General features: G+C 39.5%; 2 protein-coding genes across 2 annotated transcripts; one reads left to right on the forward strand and one right to left on the reverse strand.

Moving 5' to 3' along the window:
• Positions 1 to 1,286: 1,286 nt before the first annotated feature.
• On the forward strand, positions 1,287 to 6,158 carry agt (angiotensinogen). The gene is made up of 7 exons (XM_067610394.1): positions 1,287 to 1,422; positions 2,802 to 3,256; positions 3,389 to 3,755; positions 4,132 to 4,256; positions 4,430 to 4,578; positions 5,199 to 5,355; positions 5,450 to 6,158. The coding sequence occupies exons 2-7, from the start codon at positions 2,840 to 2,842 to the stop codon at positions 5,624 to 5,626; spliced, it is 1,392 nt and encodes a 463-aa protein (XP_067466495.1). The 5' UTR covers positions 1,287 to 1,422; positions 2,802 to 2,839; the 3' UTR covers positions 5,627 to 6,158.
• A 987-nt stretch (positions 6,159 to 7,145) lies between these two features.
• Positions 7,146 to 18,542, reverse strand: cog2 (component of oligomeric golgi complex 2). The gene is made up of 18 exons (XM_067610387.1): positions 18,389 to 18,542; positions 15,742 to 15,903; positions 15,014 to 15,079; positions 14,836 to 14,916; positions 14,493 to 14,596; positions 14,037 to 14,145; positions 13,495 to 13,674; positions 13,242 to 13,366; positions 12,701 to 12,827; positions 12,444 to 12,583; positions 11,404 to 11,465; positions 11,166 to 11,317; positions 10,835 to 11,020; positions 10,601 to 10,673; positions 10,105 to 10,247; positions 8,830 to 8,969; positions 8,302 to 8,485; positions 7,146 to 8,085 (listed from the first exon to the last, which is right to left on the reverse strand). The coding sequence occupies exons 1-18, from the start codon at positions 18,443 to 18,445 to the stop codon at positions 7,987 to 7,989; spliced, it is 2,190 nt and encodes a 729-aa protein (XP_067466488.1). The 5' UTR covers positions 18,446 to 18,542; the 3' UTR covers positions 7,146 to 7,986.
• Between the last annotated feature and the right edge of the window lie 1,019 nt (positions 18,543 to 19,561).

Genomic DNA, 19,561 nt, shown 5'->3' on the forward strand with positions numbered 1-19,561 from the left:
TAGAAAAGATAAAATCAGGGCCATAAAACAATCGACACAATACACTGTTTCTCTTTCTGATCAGAAAATCTTGTCTACCTTGCCTTGTTTAATCAGGTGTGTGTGAAGGATTTTCCCTGTTACATTCACGGATGTCCCTTTTTAATAGCAAGCGTGAACTGCGTGGCATAGTACACATGTTTACCCGCCTATAAAGAACATTTGAAAGCTGTTTGCTCTTTTCCCACGACACATTTCCAAATCCATCTTTTGAAGAGTGTCAGTTTGATTGTGACACGAGAGAAAGATGAAGGGAGGATATAAGAGACATTGTTTTTATTTATAAACATACATTTGCATTTATTTGACATTTCATTACTTCTTGATTTAGAAGGGGCTCATCAAAATAAAAATGCAGGTCAGCAAAATGGTTTAATGATGTAAAATTATAGTAAACAGTAAAAATGCACTAATGACATGGAATGAATAATGTGATAAGTACAATAAAATAAAATAATATCCACATGAAATACAATACCAGTAAAAAGTTTGGACACATTTTATCATTGAAGTGAACGTGAAAGTATGTCCAAACATTTGACTGGAACTGTCAGAAATGTGAAACACAAGAGAAAGTTGATAGAGATGAAGACAGGATAACTTAACTTAGTAACATAAGAGCAATATTAGCAGAAAAATAAATGTAAATCGTATTATTTACTAAGTTCTTAATTCATTTTAACTCCTGCAGTTTTGTTTTTTAGGGAGTTTTTCCTTATTTGAATCGAGGGTCTGAGGATAGAGGGCGTTGTATTGCTGTGCAGATTGTAAAGCCTCCTGAGGCAGTTTTGTGATTAATGATATTAGGCTATACAAATAAAAAATGACTTGATGTGACTTTTTGCCTTCCATCTCATAAGAATATAAGTAATTCAGGTTTGCTGCGAGACTTGAGACTTGTTTACTTGATACGCGTTCAACTCCTTTGTTTGTGCAAAATTACAAAGAACATACGTAATTTATCAAAAGCACTATTCCCCCATCACAAAGAAACATCTCCACAATATTGTGACATTTCAGTGAGTCACTCTCAAAAGACAGCAAACACAAACAAGCCAGGCTCTCCCAATGCTTCCCACTCCTCCTTTGTTGAAGTTGAGCTCTCCTTTCACCCCCTCCAGGATGTGCTTGCATCATCCTCCTAAAGTCAACATGTAGAGGGACATTGGGTGGTCTCTCTCTTCTCTCTGTCAGACCTATTTATCTATAGCAGTAGATCGTCAGTACAAAGCGGACTGTGAGTCATGGCAGCAGAGCCCCTGAGTCAATGCTGTTTTGGTTAATCAGTAACCAGAATGGGAGCACTGCGGCTGGCCGCCGGGGATTAAAGTAAGGGAGCAGAGGAGTCGGGACCTCACTCAGCAGCAGCAGCAGACACACACGGTAAGAGCAAACCTTATCTCAGTAATTGCCTTTTGATTGTGCAGTACTAACTTGTCAGGGATAAGGGAAAAAATGTGTTTAGAGTCCTATAATTGATAAGACTGATTCATTATACTCTTCATTACCATAAAATATTCTAAATGTCTAAAACTGTTGTGCAGCAAAGTGTGTCTTTTCAGCCTTTTCCCAGATAAGCTGAAACTTTTTAGTTTAATTTAAGGGTTCGCTACTTCATAATGATAAATAGTGCAACTTATTTCTGTGAAGTTACTACTTGAAGAGAAGTTTATTATGAATCAGATCATATGAAAAATTTAGTCTAAACTCTGGAGCTTGATAGAAAACATCTGTGATCATCAACCAGACATGTTTTCTGACCTCTGTCATCTTGTCATTGGGTACACAAGTAACCCACTTGCTTGTGTATCTGAGCATTGGAGTGTACAGGTTTCATTGATCAGGGACCAAGGCCATGTCCTGGGTGCATGTCCAAACAGAGGAAAATCTAGTGTTTGCTCATCTCCTCCAAGAGTCCACCAGTCCACATTTCTGCACGTTCAACTCAAAGGATAAAGTCCCATTTTTACATAAGAGCACTCAACCCAAATTATCTTCCTTCAAGTTAATGCATCCAAAATTATTCAAAAGGGTGAGAAAGTTGCCAGTTCAACTTAGAAGGAAAACTACAGTATTTTAATGAGTGTTTACTCTGCATTTGTCAGGAGCTCCTGTGACAAAACTATGAACTTGTCAATAGTCAAGCAAATTATTTATTTTCATTTTAATTTCATTTCATACAATTTGTATGTACAATTTATGATTTGAAACTTACATTTATTCATTCTACATATGTATTTATTTTGACATTGGTCAAAAGTGGCAAAATAAGTATCATATTTTCCAGTCACAGTCTGCACTGTGATACGTTCAGCGTGTAAATTTGTTTGTTTACTGTCTGAGCATGCCTAGATTGAGTCCCCAATCTGAGGATCCAAATAAGCAATCAACAATATCCAAATGAGACATTCGTCTTATGTTAGTGAGGGAACACATACAAACACACACAGATGTGCGTAGATGCTCTTCATTATCTATGCGACCTCTGCCGTAGAGGGTAATGCCTGCTCTCATTCACTGACCAGCAGGAGAAAGGAAACACAAAGAGCAATCAATCAATCACTGACATGCTGCTCTATGTTCAGTGTTCCTGCCAGCCAATCCTGTCAGGGACAGAAAACCAGATCCAGCCAGATTCCTAACGAAAGCCACACTAATAGTGATGTAGCATTCACAGACTCCCCGATACTAAGTGCTCTCATGCTCACGAAGGCTCAAGAGGTTATACATCTTAAACTAGAAATATCTGTCTTCCCCCACAGAAGGAATCATTTTAAGGTGACCACCAACAAAAGGTAAAATGCAGAGCCTGCGGTCGCCTATTCTAGTCCTCCTACTTGGCTGCTACCTATCAGGAAGTCAAGCCAACCGCGTCTACGTTCACCCCTTCTATCTCTTTGCCGGCGAAAACGTCAGCTGTGAGACCCTGCAGACCCAGACTGCCAAACCTCTGCAGACACTTCCTGTGGCACCCCTTGACATTGAAGTCCTGACACCGGACAGCAGGGATCCATCAAACCAGGATGGCCAGAGGCAGAATATCACGCAGAGAACAGCGGTTCTGGCAGAGCTGCTGAACTCTCTGGGCCTGAGGATGTACCAGGATCTCAGCAGCAAACAGCAAAGCACCAACACCCTCCTCTCTCCAGTCAACACCTTTGGATCCCTCGTCACCTTCTACTTGGGGGCCTCCAAGAAGACGGCAAGCTCATTCCAGGTCTTTACTTTTGATTTGTTCTTGTTGAATGAAGAGATGATTAATTCAGTCCTAACCCATTTATCAGATTATCAGGTCTCGTACTTTAATTCAAAGACACAAGCTTTTCCTAACCCACTTCTATTTTTCCAGCTTCTTCTTGGCCTGAGCAGTGGCACCGACCGTGAGGACTGTGTGTCCTTAGTGGACGGACACAAGGTTCTGAAGACCCTGCAGAGCATCAACTCTCTAGTGGACGATGGACCCAAAGATGAAATCACTACCCAAGTGTGGGCCTTCACTCGCCAGGACGCTCAACTATCCAAGGACTTTATTCAAGGCACACAAGACTTCTCAGACGCATCGTTCATCCGCGGCGTGGACTTCTCTAAACCGCAGGAAGCTGAGCAGCTGATGAACAGCTTTGTGGACAAGACATCAGATGGGAAAGTGAAGAGCATCTTCAAAGATCTAAACTCCAGCTCCAACGTAGTGTTCCTTACTTTCTTCAACTTCCAAGGTCTGTCTCTTCCGTCTCTCCGTCTTTTCTCTAGACCTCTGTAAAGTTGGTTTTTTTTATAGCACATACATTTATAAAGACTTGCATCATAAGACTTGCTTCAATCTTAACCACACTGCCAGGATGATAATACTGAATCAACTACTCACTCTTACTTTAAATACAGCTGAAAAGTACAGTATGTGTGGCACCAAAAAATCTGACCACTTATTATCATCACAATCAGATTTGATTACTTTTACTATACAGTATAAAAGTACTGACAAACATACAGGGATTTGACTTTGTGCAGTTTGCCTTGATCTGTTCAAACAACAAATTGAAATTCTACAAAAATGTCACCACCTTACTTGATGGTCTGGTTGTGTGTGTTCAGGCAACTGGAGGACAGCCTTCCAGCCAGAGAAAACCTCCTTGCAGGAGTTTCACGTGGATGAAACGACCACAGTAATGACTCCACTGATGACCCACACGGGTCAGTACCACTACCTGAATGATAAGGTAAATCTTAGTTCAGGAGATCTGTCTTAATGTTGATTTGTTGGAGCTATTTTGTGTATTTCTACTTTACACATATTTCCACCTATAAAAAAAGTGAAATATTGGCAGAGTTTGCTCTTATCTTAATGACCGCACGCATCTGTAATAAATATTTTTGTTTGGTTACCATGAAGGTGCGGCGGTGCACAGTTGTGAAGCTGTCTCTGAGCAAACGGTCCTACATGTTGCTGGTCCTGCCTCACGAAGGGGCCAACCTCCACGATATAGAGTCTAAGCTGCGCACTGAAGTCATGTCTGACTGGCACCGGAGCCTCCAGGAAGGGTAAGAATTGTGCTTTTCCAAACTTTATCACTAAATTCAAATCAAGTATCACCTATAAATCATCTGACAAATTGTAAATCAGAATCACATCTTGTCTTTTAACCATTTTTTAAAAACTTTATCAACTTAATGTGACTTGCAACATTGCAACATTTCAATGGACAGTAATTGTGTAATTTCTGTACAAATGTCACTTTTTCTTGGTGAATAGCTCACTTTTAAATACTGAACGTATTACAACTTATTGCATGGGACTTCTCTAATTATTACAATTTCATTTTTGATTATTTGTGATAACTGATCAAACCTACATACATCTAATTTAGAAGATATTAGCAATAATAATTACAAATGTCTATGTTTCTAAGATCTTTTTGGCGTTTATTATTTTTCATAATTTCTCCAAAACAAAACTTTTATCACTTTTGGTTTTTGACTGTAGAAACAGATCCAGGATATACAATATTTGCCATTTTATAGGTTAGTCAATCAATGATGTGTCATCATATCAAAGTAGAGCAAATGAGCCTAGGGATATTGAAGAATCAGGTACAATCCCATTTCAGTTCAAATACTTTTCATCTTAAATTTTAAAAGCAGTTTCCTTCTCATCCCTCCAGTCTGTTGGAGCTGTCGCTGCCGAAGTTCTCCATGTCCTCTGTGACTGATCTGCGTGACCTGTTGACCAACATGGATCCAGAAATAGAGGCCAAACTGTTGGGCTCCCAGGCTGAGTTCAGCCAACTCAGCAACACTAAACCTGTCACTATAGATAAGGTGAGCAGGCTGCGTTGTCAAGTTGTTAAATCATAGTAAGAATCATTCACTGTGTGCATCATGAAGTTAACTTGCCGTCTCTGTCTCCTCTCAGGCAATCAACAAGGTGTCGTTTGAGATGTCAGAGGAAGGTGCGGAGCTTCAGGACAAGATCCAGGAAGAAGGCGTCCCTCTGAAGCTGTCCATCAACCGGCCATTCCTCTTCACTGTCATAGAAGGAGATTCTAACGCCATCCTCATGCTGGGAAAAATCACCAATCCGACACTCTAAAGTTATATCGTACTTAAAACCAACAAAAACCTCTGACATGAAAAATCTGACCTACTAGACCTATTTCTTTACTAAGTACTTTATCCCCTGCAGCTTGCGTTCCTTTAGTGGCTGATATCAATCATTTGTTTTGATCCTAACGTTGTTGTTTAACTGAATTAAAGGCCACATACAGTATATGAGGAATGAAGCACAGCCTCGTTCAAGAAGGATATTCTACAGTACTATTGTCTTTCACCACTGATCTCTCCATAAACTCAAAAACTGTTGGGAGTCACTGGGGAATCCTTTCTCAGTATTTATGAAAACTTGTTACTTTAAGCTGAGTTGTTTTCAAGCAGCTGGTTAAAATCCTAATTTTTTTCTGTAAAATTTATTATAGCAGAGTTCTGTACAGTATTTTTCAGTAGAGTAGGTACAGTAACCATGATTCTCTATGATGAAGACTAATACGTTGTATATTGTAACTAAGAGTTTATTTTTGTTTTGTTACGATTTGTGACTGCTGAAATAAAAAAAAAAGATTTCTCAATATGGTTGAAATGTCAAATGTGTTTATTTCATTGTTTGGGAACCATTCCAAAGCCTCTAATGAGTCTTGTATTAAGATTCATCACCACCTAAACAGTTCAGACGTGAGCAGCCTACAAAACTGGACTGCAGGAAAATGCTGCACTAGAAGTCATTTAACTCTCTGATTACATTTGTAGCTGATGGTATTAGAACTGAGAATATATGAAGAAATAACTCTAAAATTATCCTTCTGACAATTATTCATTTTGGTAAACATCATATTTTAATTTCTCAGTTGTTAAAACATACACAGTCAGTTGAGCGTTTTCCTTTTGTCCTGTTTCTGTATCTTGTGCTTTGTCCAATATATTATGAGCATTAAAAGAAAGAAAAGAGCATTAAATACTTGAGAATCCTGGAGAATGGCTGCTCTTCTTTCTCCATCATTTTTTCGGGGGGAGTTTTATGATGATTGTGTGTGAAAATTTGATCACTGCTGTAGATCATTGGTTCCCAAACGTGTTTTAGACCTCAGCCCCCCTCCGTACATTTTCTTTTTGTCATTGTGTCTCTTCTTACTGCTGAGCACCAGAAAAACTCACAAGCCACAACAGTTGTAACAGGTGTGTTACTATGACAACCAGCAACCCTAAGTTGTCATTAGCTGAGGTGTTACTGCATATTTTTAATACTGTGGTTTTAAGATTTTTTTTTTTTACCTCTTCTCCTGTTTTAATATATTTGAAAATATAACATAAACAATGCATGAATCAATATAAAAAGGTATCAGTATGACAGAAACAACCCAGGCTAAATCTGAAAGCAACGTTTGGCATTGACTTCTATTTGTTTTATGCTTATCAATTTATAGCTAAGTTTGAGTCCTTTAGCTTTCATGGTGGTGGTCTTCAGGGAAAAAGATGTATGCGGTGCAAACAGATGTGTCTAAAGTGCTGCTGCTTGTAGCTAACTAATGACCTTTGCTTTACAACACACAAATCAAATATGGTATCCAAAGTTCTTTATTTTAATCCCAAGGTAATTATGTCAAACATATTATATTATATAAATCTGATTTTAACAAAAATGTACATGAGACCCACAAACAGACTTCCTTATCTTTGCTTTATCCTTCACCAGGTAGCAGAAAACAAACAAATGTTGTCTGACTGACTTTACAACTTAGAAACTATTGTTATGCAGCATTCTGGCCCAACATAAGATCAGTATATTAGTTTGCATAGAGCAGTGCATATCACCAGCATTCAGCATTGATTATTATGTGGAAAACATTTCATGAACATGATACCACGCAACAATCCATTTTAGTCACATTTCCTACAGTAGATCCAATGATAATTCAGTCTCGCAGACAGACAGTACTGTCTCTGCTGTGTTTCCAACAACACTTTAACACTTGATCAGACAGATTTCAGTAGTGTCCAGTAGTACTTATCCTACTTTCGTTGTTGTCAGATCATTGTAACCCAAGCAATGACTTCAGCCTGGACTAGGACTGTGCAATATGACGATATATATATCGTGTGATGATAGAAAAAACGTCTATCATTGCATATTATGCTCTATCGTTTATTCCGTTGTGTCACAATCAGACCAACGCATTGCACATCAGAAACTATTTATTAATTGAATTTACAGAAAATGTGCTATATCGGGATATGTATCGCTATCGGGATAAAAAATGACTTATGGATATGAGATTTTGGTCATATCGCACAGCCCTCGCCTGGACTGGGACCATTTTTTCTCCTTCACACATCTTGTGGAAATGCAAGGATGAGCGCAGCATATTAATTGGTTTCAGTTACTATGGAGTCAGCAAGAGTCTACTGGTTCTGATCAGCAAGCTCTCGGGCCTCTTTCACCAAGTCCATCAGAGTGGAGAACATAGAGATGTCAGTTGGCTGAAGACCCATCTTCTGGATCTGAGACACACAACAGTACAGAGCAGGTTAAGAGAGAATAATTAAAGGTATCTCAGGTGACACTGTGTGCGTAACGCAATTTTGTAGGTTTGTGTATTCAGATAATTTGTCTATATATATGTTTTTACCAGAGAAATCTTCATATGATTGTTACATGTGCATATCTGTCACCGCACATGTCTGCATGTGTTTGTGCACCTGTCAAGCACCACCCACCTGTTCCCCGAGGTATTCCACATCGAGCGCCAGCTGAAGGCGGATCTTGCTGTCGTCTGTGGGTCCGCCGTTTGCTCCTGCTGTGGTAGTCGTGGTCGTGCCCTTCCTGGCTTGCTTCAGACGCTTCAGACTCTCCTCCATCTTCCTCACTGAGCTCAGCACCTCAGAGATGGTCTCATAGTACCTGAACACAAAGCACGGACACATTAAGAAAGATGGAAAATGGCAGTGATTCAAAATCGGGTGCGGTTGGAAATAAATCTTGATCAAATGAAAAAAAAAAAAATACTACCACTATACTGACTGGAATGAGAACAAAAAAATATTGTATTGTAATTTCACCTGGGTACATCTACTAAAATTCCTTCAGTTTCTTTTAGTTAATATGAAAGGACATTTTAAAACGAAGCTGACGTTCTTTCATTTACATTTAATGAATGAACGTCACACTGCAGGCCTTGGTCAATACTTCTTTAATTCTTCTCACACTAGTACTATATTTGGGTGTATTTGTGTGTGTAAGCTCACCTCTGTGTGCAGTCAGAAAGTGCAACTCGCAGCCACTCTTGTGCTGTAGCAGGCGTGACCAGCCCCGTTGAGTCAGTCAACACCTGATGTAACGGACGTAAGGCGTTGTCCATGTACGCTGATGCTCGCACCGGCAGATCCTGTCCAGGAAGGAAGTAGACTGTTGTATTCAGAACAATCTATATGCTACTGATTGGTGGCGAAGATATACACTTGATATGTGATTTTGTTCATGTTGGAGATGAGGAGAGGCTGAAATCATCCGAACCTTCATGTCACAACAGCTCCAGCCTTACTACCCTTTCTATTTAACTATTAAAAAGAAAGAGCATGCTGTAGGCTTCATTTTCTCAGTGTAGAGCTATGCAGTTGTTGTGATAAGTCACAATGAAAAGTCATAATGAAATTGCTTTACCAGATATAATGTGCATTGTACAGCTCAACTGTGTAGGAATATATATATATATGAATACAGAATCAGTCTCATATATCAGCAGATATAGAATCACATTCAGGGGCAATAAAACTTTATCAGGATCAGTTTTTCCTTTATATTCACTCTGCAATAGTGACTCTCAATAGCAAGGACTTTGCTAACAATGCTACAGAACATGTTGATTAATAAGAAAACACAATATCATAGATGCAGCTATACACAGTTCAGCTGCAAAGCAGTGATGCTGGACATTAGGGGGCAGACAGGCTAACCGTGAGTGGATGAATGAATGAAAGAAAGAGTAACATTTGTGAATACATTTGACAAAAAGTTGTTGGCACGAGTTCAACTTGAGTCCAGTAAGTGGACCTTGAATTTTTTTGTCAAACTGCCATTTCCAAGGTCAATAATGAACCTTCAAGTTCACTTAAAATTTTCTTGGAACTGATGTGCTTCATATATCAATATCTTAATAGTATGTCCATCGTCACCCTGAAACATCACTTAGTTTATTAATAGGCTCAATGTTAGAGCCAATAATAATAAAGTACTCCACTGGCATTTGTTCGAATGCCAGTGGAGTACTTTATTATTATTGGTTCATCTCGCCAAGTTTCATTAAAATATGACCGGTCAATGCATTTCAAAGCTAAAATTCTGACTTTTAATTATAGCATGTCTAATAAAAAAATAGTCACAACACAGTTCCAAGTGAATCAACCCTCAAGGTTTTGTCAAAAGCAGACAAGCGTCATGTGCTGCGAATGTTTGCTTCAAGAAATGTTATCTGATGTAATATAGGAGAAACATGTATGTGTGCACGTTGCAGCTTCACTGACCTTATTCGTCCTGCGGTAGAGTCGTGGAACCTCAGAGGCACTCTTCAGGAAGCGACAGCAGCGTTCAGTCAGATGCTGGGTCATCCTACTGTTGAGAGTGGGAATGCTACTTGAGAGGCAAGCCTTGGAGTCCGCCAGAGCACCTGACATAGAAGAGAACAAAAGTAAATGCACAAGTATCATACACACACAGTCTGATTTATCACTGTGTTACAGACAGGGATGGAGAGTGACACACAAAGAGGAAGGAATGGCGTCATTTTCTGACCACGATTTTGTTGATGAAGATGTCATGTTAGCCTGCTGGAGTTTTTGAATGTTGACATTTTTTTAAAAGTCAGTGAACACTGGCATTTATGATTGCGTCACCATTCTAGTCTTTCTGCACGTTTCTTCCACAGTTTATGACCAAACACTGCAGAGTGAGATCAAGCAAACACTGCACGTGAAGTGAAAAGCTAAAATGATTTCCACATGCACTGTATGGTTCGTTTACCTTCCACAACAGCAAAGTTCTTGAATCCAATGGCTTCTAACCGCTGTCTGACCATCTCTGACAACTCTGGTATCTAATAGATAGACAAGAAAACATCACGCAATCACTGCAAAATACTCAAAAAGTGACACTTTGTCATCTATGTAATATTTAGGCAAAGGTCAATAACAACTTGTCTAAACTTGTGAAACAGCTGTGCTCTGATATGTTAATTTAAACATTCTGTAGCTGCACCTGCTCTTGTAGTTTTTGGATGTCCGCTGCGATGTAGACCAGCTGTTTGGTGGACAGAGAGGTGGGACTCCCGCTCTCGCTGCCGGCCTCGTCCATTGAAGTTCGACTGGAGGTGGACGAGGCTGAGCTCGGTAGAGGCCTGGTGGGCTCTTTAGTCACCTCAGGGGCTGGAGTTTTAGTTAACACCTGTGCATGATACCGATCAACATGAGGAACAAGATCAAGTAGCAGCAACATGTCTATTAAATTTGATGCTGCTTGTTTGGACTTCTTTTTCTTAATAATGATTTTCAAATCATTACAATCCTCTATCTGTTTTATTGACGTTTACCTCGTCAAGAAACTTGGCGTATCGTGAGTAGAGCTGCAGCGTGAGCTTCCAGAAGCGATGAGCCAGAGGTGAAAGGTAGACTTTGTCTGACCAACACTTAACTAGGCAGGACCATAACACCACAGACACCTGCAGGTGATACGCACTGCCAGCTGGTCATAAACACACACAGACAAAGTGTTACTGTGGGAGAAGTATAGGTGCACACTGGTGTTCGTGAGAGAGAATAAATGAGTACCTGGTGCTGCCTCTAATCCATCACTTATGGCGTTCTCCAGACTTCCGGCTACTTCCTTGTACCTGAAAAACAAAGAGAGACATTCAGAGGAGGGAAGGACAAAACAATCAATGTGTTATCAGCTTATTTCTTGCTTCAGCTCTGATATACACATGCTCATGACATGAAACAACACTGTGTACTTGAAATTATGGACTTTCCAGAAAGGCTGAACTGTGCAGGTTTGTATTGTGAAATGAGGACACGGGCTCTAATCTTTGTCTTGACGTGCAATGGTGAATCTGTCCACTGTGTACTTTACAGTGTGCGTGCGTGCGTGCGTGCGTACATGGGGGCAGCAGGTTGACAAACAGTAGACGACACAGTGTCCAACTTCTCCATGGTTTCACACAGATCAATGGCTATTCTGTCAAGGTCCAGTGTCATGTTTATGGGCTATGTTTAGTAATACGCTGACACATATTCTCAATTTACATTTTGCTTCTTTTCATTGTTCAGCATTCAGCTCACACCAATAAGCAGTTTTCAAGATTCATATAAGAATGGGCTTTGTTCAACTTTTGAACGTCTGCCAACTTGTCTTTTTTCTCCTAAAAAATGCTGACAGGCTGGATGCATTTTTAATTAAAACTTGTCTCTTGAGCCCTTAAAGTCAGATCTAGCAGTTCTTCAAAATACATGCTGTGCAGAAATCCCACCTTCATCACTGTCTGAACATATCAATTTAAGCTGAGGGATCCAAATTCAAAAGAGAAAAACATGTATTGACTGAATGGATGCAAAGATGATGATTAAAATAAGACCTTAGAGAAAAGTATTAGTGAGTATTTTATTATTAGTTATTTAGTATTTAATTAGTATTTTTTATTTGTTAAACACTATGTTGGCTTTCCAGGATTAAAGACATTATCCATCTTTTTCAAAGACTATATAACATGATCATTGGTAAGGCCTGCAGTTTACAATATATGGAAAGTGATGGTGTGTGTGTGTACATGATGTAAGACAGAGTTTGTAGATTGTATTGAGGAAATATGTACCGTAGTTGAAAGTAGACAGGCAGGTTCCATTTGTTGTGGAAGCTGGTGTATGAAGGATGCACTCTCAGCCTCTTTACACTGGCTTGCGAGCTGCACTGGCGCTCGAACCTCCGCACAAACTCCATACTCACGCTGTAACGCTGGAAAAGAAGGCGCCCGGGTGAGACTACAAAATCTAACATTGAATCATGTGACAGCATATGATACGCAAAACCAAAGTGAACGCATCAGCGCCTGTTGTGTTACTGTGGATGTACCTCATAGAACATGTCGGGGTTTCCGGGGTTGAAGAGGTAAGACAACCTCTCCTCTATTCCTTTGATCATCTCCGGCCACACAGAGTTCACCAGGAAATCATAGCCTGGCACTATGTCAGCTTTGTCACTGCGGAGAGAAGGAACAGCAGTACATTTTAAATATGTTATTACATTGTCTACTGTACTGTTGGTTCTACTTAAGCCAGTATAGCTTATGTGCATGATTGTAGAGGAGAAGTTGTGGAACCAGTAGACAGAAATTGTCTAAAAGTTGACACTCTTTATGAAAGGAAAGCAAAATGTACAAATCTGTCTGTAATAGTGCATGATAATTATATTAATATATATTCACAAAACAAAATAAATACATATCAAAGTGTGTGAAAACAGATCACACAGCTCGGTCAATACTCAATAGCTCAAGAGATGAAAGCAGACAATTTGCTTTTCTAGTTGAGACAAAAGGATTTCAATACACAACAAAGAACTAATTGATCTATGAGTGTTTTGAATCAATTTGCCTCCAGGATGATATTAATACCTGGATATCGCTCCTCCAGTCACCTCTCTGAGGAGTCTACAGTGATGAGGAACAAACTCCAACAGTCGAGTATACATCAACTGGAGACCGTTTGGATTGGACTTCACCACTTCCTCCACTATCACCTGAAAGGAGGAGAGGAGATTTTCATGATACAGCGTTCATATCAAAGCAAGATATAACGTTCCGACATTTAGTTGAGGAAGCTCCGTATTCAGGTAGTAAGTTCTCTTGTTGTCAGCCTCATGTTTACCTGGTCCATGTATGGTTTGACCAGCACCTGTCCTACCAGGGCCTCAGCGTCTCGAGTCTTGTCAATGGTGGCGTATGTCCTCAGGCAGTGACGTACCATGTCCACGTTGGACGTCTGCAGCCCCTCGATCAGCAGACCCTCTAGAGACTGCTGCAGCATGGAGGTTATACCTGCGATACGCTGGCAGAGTACAAAAGCTTGTCACGTACGCAGTTAAACGAGTATGGAAAATATACTGAGAGTACATTCCAGGAAACTAGAGTGAGCGAACCATGAATCAAAATGAAAGCTGGGATCAATTACTTTAGAGATCATTTAGCTGTGCAGGATGCGGTGCTGCATGGAAACAGGAAAACGCTTCTATATTTCCTGCATACTTAGTGCCTTTACCACTTACCGGAAGGACTGTACAGAAGCTGATCATCTTTGTCAAATAATTACAGGACTTACGGATTGAAAGAAATGCAGGCAGACACACTGATTGACTAAATGAGAGGCTATTGATTTATCTGCTGTCTGACTGATTCACCCATAATACTTACAGGTCTGACTTTGTCCAGTAGGGGCATGCCTTTACTCTGTACAGCGTGAAACTGCAGCTGGTTGAATTCTGTAGCTATCCTCTCCAGGATCTGACCTGCTAACAAGGGGCTGAACACAGACAGACAGAAGTTAGACTAACAAACTGTTCTCTAGTACTTTTATTCCTGTATAGCTCTTCATAACAACAATGTGGACATTTGCCAGAAAATGGTATGAAGTGCACAAGATGACAAGACAGAAATATACCTTTGGACACTGCGGCTTGAAAAAAATAGAAATGCAAAGTTACATCTACGACATGTTCCATCTACTTTCATTTTCTGCAGTCTGTTGACGGGCACTGTGCATGTAATGGCTGGTTGAGTAAAATATCATAATTCGTCCATCTGCCCACATTCAACTGCAACTGTTATCTACCGAAATGATGCCAGCAGGTTTATTGGCCTGTTTCCCACCTGCTGATTTCCAGAGAGCTGGATTCCTTGGAGTTCTGTGAGTGGAGGATTTTCTCAATCTTCTCCACTGAGCGCACCACTTGGATCAGCCTCAATACACATACCTGACAGATGGGATGATGTAAGGATGATGATAATTTATTGAGATCATCCCACAGAGCAGGAAAATACAATTACATATCTATATCTACAACTGCGACAATATCGTTGCATATTATCCTCTACATTAAAAGTTGGAAAACCAGTGTTTCATTCAAAAACAGGTTTATCTTCTGTACGGAACCAAATATAATTTGCTGCAACAACATTAAGTTCAGTCAGACAGCTAGACGAGGAGCCAAACCTTTTTTTTCTGCAGATCTTCCTGTTTGGACAGCTGGTTGTCTATAGACTGAATCACCTCACTGACGCAGGACCGCAGGCTCTGCAAACAGATAACAGCCAGCAATATGCATGAACACTCAGTAGCAGGAATTAATACAGTAGTAAAAAAAAACAGTACACTTCATCAGAAAACATACCATAACCTCCTCTCGTAACTGTCCCAAGGGCACAGAGAGCTGATTGAGGGCCTTGTCCATCCCCACCTGAGACAAGAGAGAAGAGGTGTGAGATGAGAAACAGTCTCACACTATCTGACGTACTTTTAAACATTATCGCTGTATTGTTTGTTCCCTTTATTATTTCCAGGGTAAACATAAAAGCATGTTAAGAGCCCAACTGATACTGGATTTTTGAGGCTGATGCTGATATTGATACTTGAAAATAATAAAAATCCATTAACAGTCAACCAATACTCTTCTTCTGACATAAACACATAATATAAACAAATATTTTGGGACAGACACGTCTTTGTGATGATATTTTTACAGTTGAACAATTAACTATATATAAGCTTACTGTCCATTTTGAACAACGTGCATCATGGATGTTTAACTCACGTGAATTAACAATAAATAAAAACACACTATGTTTCAGTTAAATTAAGACAAAATTCAATCAAATATGTATTAATAAAAACTACCAGTAAAACATTTATTGCTGCATTTTCTCTTCCAACATACACACAGAGACATATCTGTGATGTTCTCATTATTGTTTTCATTATTATAAACGGGCTTGAGATTCATCAAGGCACTTAATTAAAAAGGTCAAGCTTTCCTTTTAGACATTATGAGACAATATTTCTGTCCTCTCCCTGTATCCTGTGGACTACATTCTGCTACAGGCAACAATGGCAACAACTGACCAGGTTGGTGGAGAGGTTAACAAAGTCTGCATAGTCCTTGTTGATGAGCTCCACCATGGCTGTTTTCAGCAGCTTGTAGTAGAGCTCCAGGTCCTCTCTCATCTCCTCCAGCTGGACCTGCTTCCGACACTCCGCCACAAACTGGTCAACGTCAAAGTCATCCTGCAGAGAGAAAGAGAGAGAGAGAGAGAGAGAGAGAGAGAGAGAGAGAGAGAGAGAGATAAATTAGAACCAAAATTGAATTGTTAATCAAAGACAACAAAATCCCCTAGATTTCCCCATTACTATGAACAATTTGAAAACAGAATTGAAGACCCTCAAAAGCAAAAAAGCACATGGTCCTGATGGAATATTAAACGAAATGTTGAAATACAGCACATAAAAAAAATATTCAATCTAATTCTGAGTGTGGGATATTTTCCTGAGAGTTGGAATAATGGTTGTATTACACCTATATTTAAAAGACCCTCAGAATTACAGAGAGATATGTGTCACCAGCTGGATGGGCGAGATGCTCTGCAACATTATCAACTCCTGTGTAGTTGAATTCCTCAATGAGCACTGGATAAAAGTCAGCTTGGATTCATGCCTAACCATATCTTTACCCTACCATTCTCATTAACACACATGTGCACAAAAATAAAAATAAAATGTATTCATGTTTTGTAGATTTCAAAAAGGCCTTTGACTGTATATGTCATCATTTACTGATTATTAGAGAGTGGCACACGGGGTTATACCTACGATTTAATTTAATTAATATATTTGAATAACAGATGTTCAATTAAAATTGGAAACAAAAGAACCATGGAGTGAAACAGGGCTGCAGTTTGAGCCAAACCCTTTTCAACATATATATATATAAATACAATTGCAGAACAACTGCAAAAATCCACAGCCTCTGGTGTGACTCTGCAGGACACAGTCAAAGGTCGAAGGTCAAATGTCTGATGTTTGCTGATGACCTGATTCTCCTGTCTCCCTCCAGAGAAGGCTTACAGAGCCTGGACATCCTCCACAAGTACAGTCAAACATGGGCACTAAGCGTAAATATGAAATAGACCAAAATATTGACACCGACATTTTGGCATGGCTGTGAATGAGCTGAAAGAAAACGCAAGAAGGGCTTTTTATGCCATCAAAAGACAAATTACAATTGACATTCCTATTAGGACCTGGCTCAAAGCTGTAAATTCAGTAATAGACCCAATAATGTTATATGGTAGTGAAGTGTGGGGTCCATTAACTGGCCAAGAACCTCCCAAAATGAGAAAAACATCCTCTGGAAGCGCTGCATGCAGAATTGTGCAGGGCACAACTTGGCCAATACCCTTTAATAATAAAACTTCAAAAGCGAGCCATCAAATTTCATAAACACCCCCAATCTAGCGACCCCCACTCCTACCAGTACAAAGCCCTTCAGTGCCAAGAGTTGAACAAACGTAAGAGTCCCCTCTGCCAGCTGGTCCTGAAGCTCTGCCCACACACACCATGGCTTCAGGACAGACACCAAACAATCTGGCCCAACCAAACCATCTCAAAACAAAAAGAAAATAGCATCAAATAGTGGAACAAAACCACGAAATCACAAAGTAAATTAGGATTCTATTTGACCCTAAACAGAGAGTACATGGTGGCAGAGTACATGACCACCGTGACTGATAGAAAACTAAGGAAAAAGGTGACAATGTACAGGCAGAAACAGGCCGTCACAGGCTGAACAGGCCACCCAGAGAAGTCAGGCTGTTATGTCACTTTGTCATAAAAAAGAGGCAGAGACAGAATCTCACCTCCTACTATATCATGAGAAATATGAGGATTTGAGAGAGGTTTTTCTTTGAAAAAATAAATAATATATATCCTGAGTTCATCCATCTCCTCGATCATCAGAAACTGCTCTATCAATGTGGGGAGAAAAGTCAGTGTTTAGTCATAGCTGCAAAATATGTTACATGTTGTCTGTCATACACTACGAGAAACAAGCTCTGTAGTAAATGTTTCTGAGTGATTACATCAGTAAAAAAAAAGTGTATTTTATTATATTGTATTTGATATGATTGTTGATATTTGCATATTATTGTATATTAATTGCTAATCATCTGTCAATATTCATATTTTTCTGTACTGCTTTGGCATCACAGGTTTCTGATCTGTCATGCCAATAAAGCTTATTTGAATTTGAATTTGAGAGAGACAGAGAGACTCACACACACACACACAAAGAGAGAGAGAGAGAGAGAGAGAGATAGAGAGAGAGAGAGAGAGAGAGAGAGAGAGAGAGAGAGAGAGAGAGAGAGAGAGAGAAACAGGCAGAAAAATCAGACAGACAGAAAGACAGACAGAGAGAAACAGGCAGAAAGATGAGACAGAGAGACGAAGCAGAAGGATACAGGATCATAATCATAACAGCTGCACACAATAATCAACTTGATACTCATTAATCTAATCATATCCATACTGCAATTAAAGCTTGAATGCATGCTAAATTGTTTAAGTATTCATACTGTCTGACAAAGAAGAAATGTTTAAGAAACAGGATTAAGAAACAGGATGAACTACACCAACACGTCAACTAGCTAATGCTAGCTACTTTAACAGCATTACTCTCGTTAGGGCGTCGACAAACGAAGCGTTTACGGATTCTCACCTTCATAAAAACATCTTTGTCGAAGCACAAAGAGTCTGGTCCCTTTGGTAAATTCATGTTGAATTATAAGACGTCGCTACAACATTCACAGCGATGAGCGACAAGCCTCCAAACAGCTAGCTGTGCAGTAGTGACCGAGCTTCCGCAAACATGGCAAGCGCACCACCGAGGAATAATACTACAGCGCCCCCCGCAGGCCGCCAGAGGTAACTGCACTGTGATGTTTACAGCCTCTTGCATTGATTTGGTCTTTTAAAATATTAAATTATCACATTTAGTAGACTATCCGCACTTAAATGCATTATGAGTTATTCCACATGACATGTTGCCGTCATATTACCTATTACATTGATCCTATTTACAGTTTCACCATCATTCCTTGAGTATATTTCTGAAGATTGCTGTGTTGTTATTCTGTATAGACTAAGTATACTGGGAGCCACTAAACCAGAGTCAAATTCCTTGTGTGTGTAAACATACTTGGCTAATAAAGATGTTTTATTTAGAAATTGTCACATATTTAGGTCCACCTCAGGCAAAGTCTATCTGACCAAGACACACCACCCCCCACCTGTACCACCAGCAGTTCCACCATAACACAGAAAAAAACCCAGTGATGATACTGGTAACTCAATTCTGTTTTTTTTTTCATCAGGTTCTTTTAAACTAAATTTTTAAGGAGTTGGTTGCAGTTATTTATTTAGTTGTTATATATGTGTATACATTTTTCACTTTATACCTTTAAGTTGTTTACATTTATTTCTTTAATATTTAACAGTGTTTCTATTGTAACTAAGGCATTTATTACATTCTATAAACACTTTTTGATTAATATCTGATTATTTACTAGTAGTTCTGGGGAATGTAATGGCAGTGAAAGTCAGTCAGAAAGGCTTGTGGGATTTTCTGCCTGGGACCCCATCAGGTTCTGGCTTTCAGTGCAAAAAAGGATTCTGAGTTTTGAAATGCTTGTATTTAATGGTCATTTGCACATAGTGTACATGCTAATTGAAATGCAAAGGAAGGAAGACAGTGAATAAAAAAGACAGACAGCTTAGTGCTTTTTATAGCTTATAGATGACTCACTCCATCTGGACACTGATCAGGTGATGATTTGAACATTCAGATGTCACAAAATTGCCAAATATGTTTGATGATGTTCGGATGGTGCAT

The sequence above is a fragment of the Thunnus thynnus genome, chromosome 14 (assembly GCF_963924715.1).
Source record: "Thunnus thynnus chromosome 14, fThuThy2.1, whole genome shotgun sequence".
Taxonomy (NCBI): Eukaryota; Metazoa; Chordata; class Actinopteri; order Scombriformes; family Scombridae; genus Thunnus; species Thunnus thynnus.

Excerpts from the sequence above, each read along its gene's own strand:
- agt (XM_067610394.1), top strand. The coding sequence starts at position 2,840 with ATGCAGAGCCTGCGGTCGCCTATTCTAGTCCTCCTACTTGGCTGCTAC. Across the intron at positions 3,257-3,388 it reads AGACGGCAAGCTCATTCCAG|CTTCTTCTTGGCCTGAGCAG; the intron begins GTCTTTACTTTT and ends CTATTTTTCCAG. Across the intron at positions 5,356-5,449 it reads AACCTGTCACTATAGATAAG|GCAATCAACAAGGTGTCGTT; the intron begins GTGAGCAGGCTG and ends GTCTCCTCTCAG.
- cog2 (XM_067610387.1), bottom strand. The coding sequence starts at position 18,445 with ATGAATTTACCAAAGGGACCAGACTCTTTGTGCTTCGACAAAGATGTT. Across the intron at positions 15,080-15,741 it reads TTAACCTCTCCACCAACCTG|GTGGGGATGGACAAGGCCCT; the intron begins GTCAGTTGTTGC and ends CTCTTGTCTCAG. Across the intron at positions 11,021-11,165 it reads ACGCCAAGTTTCTTGACGAG|GTGTTAACTAAAACTCCAGC; the intron begins GTAAACGTCAAT and ends TATCATGCACAG.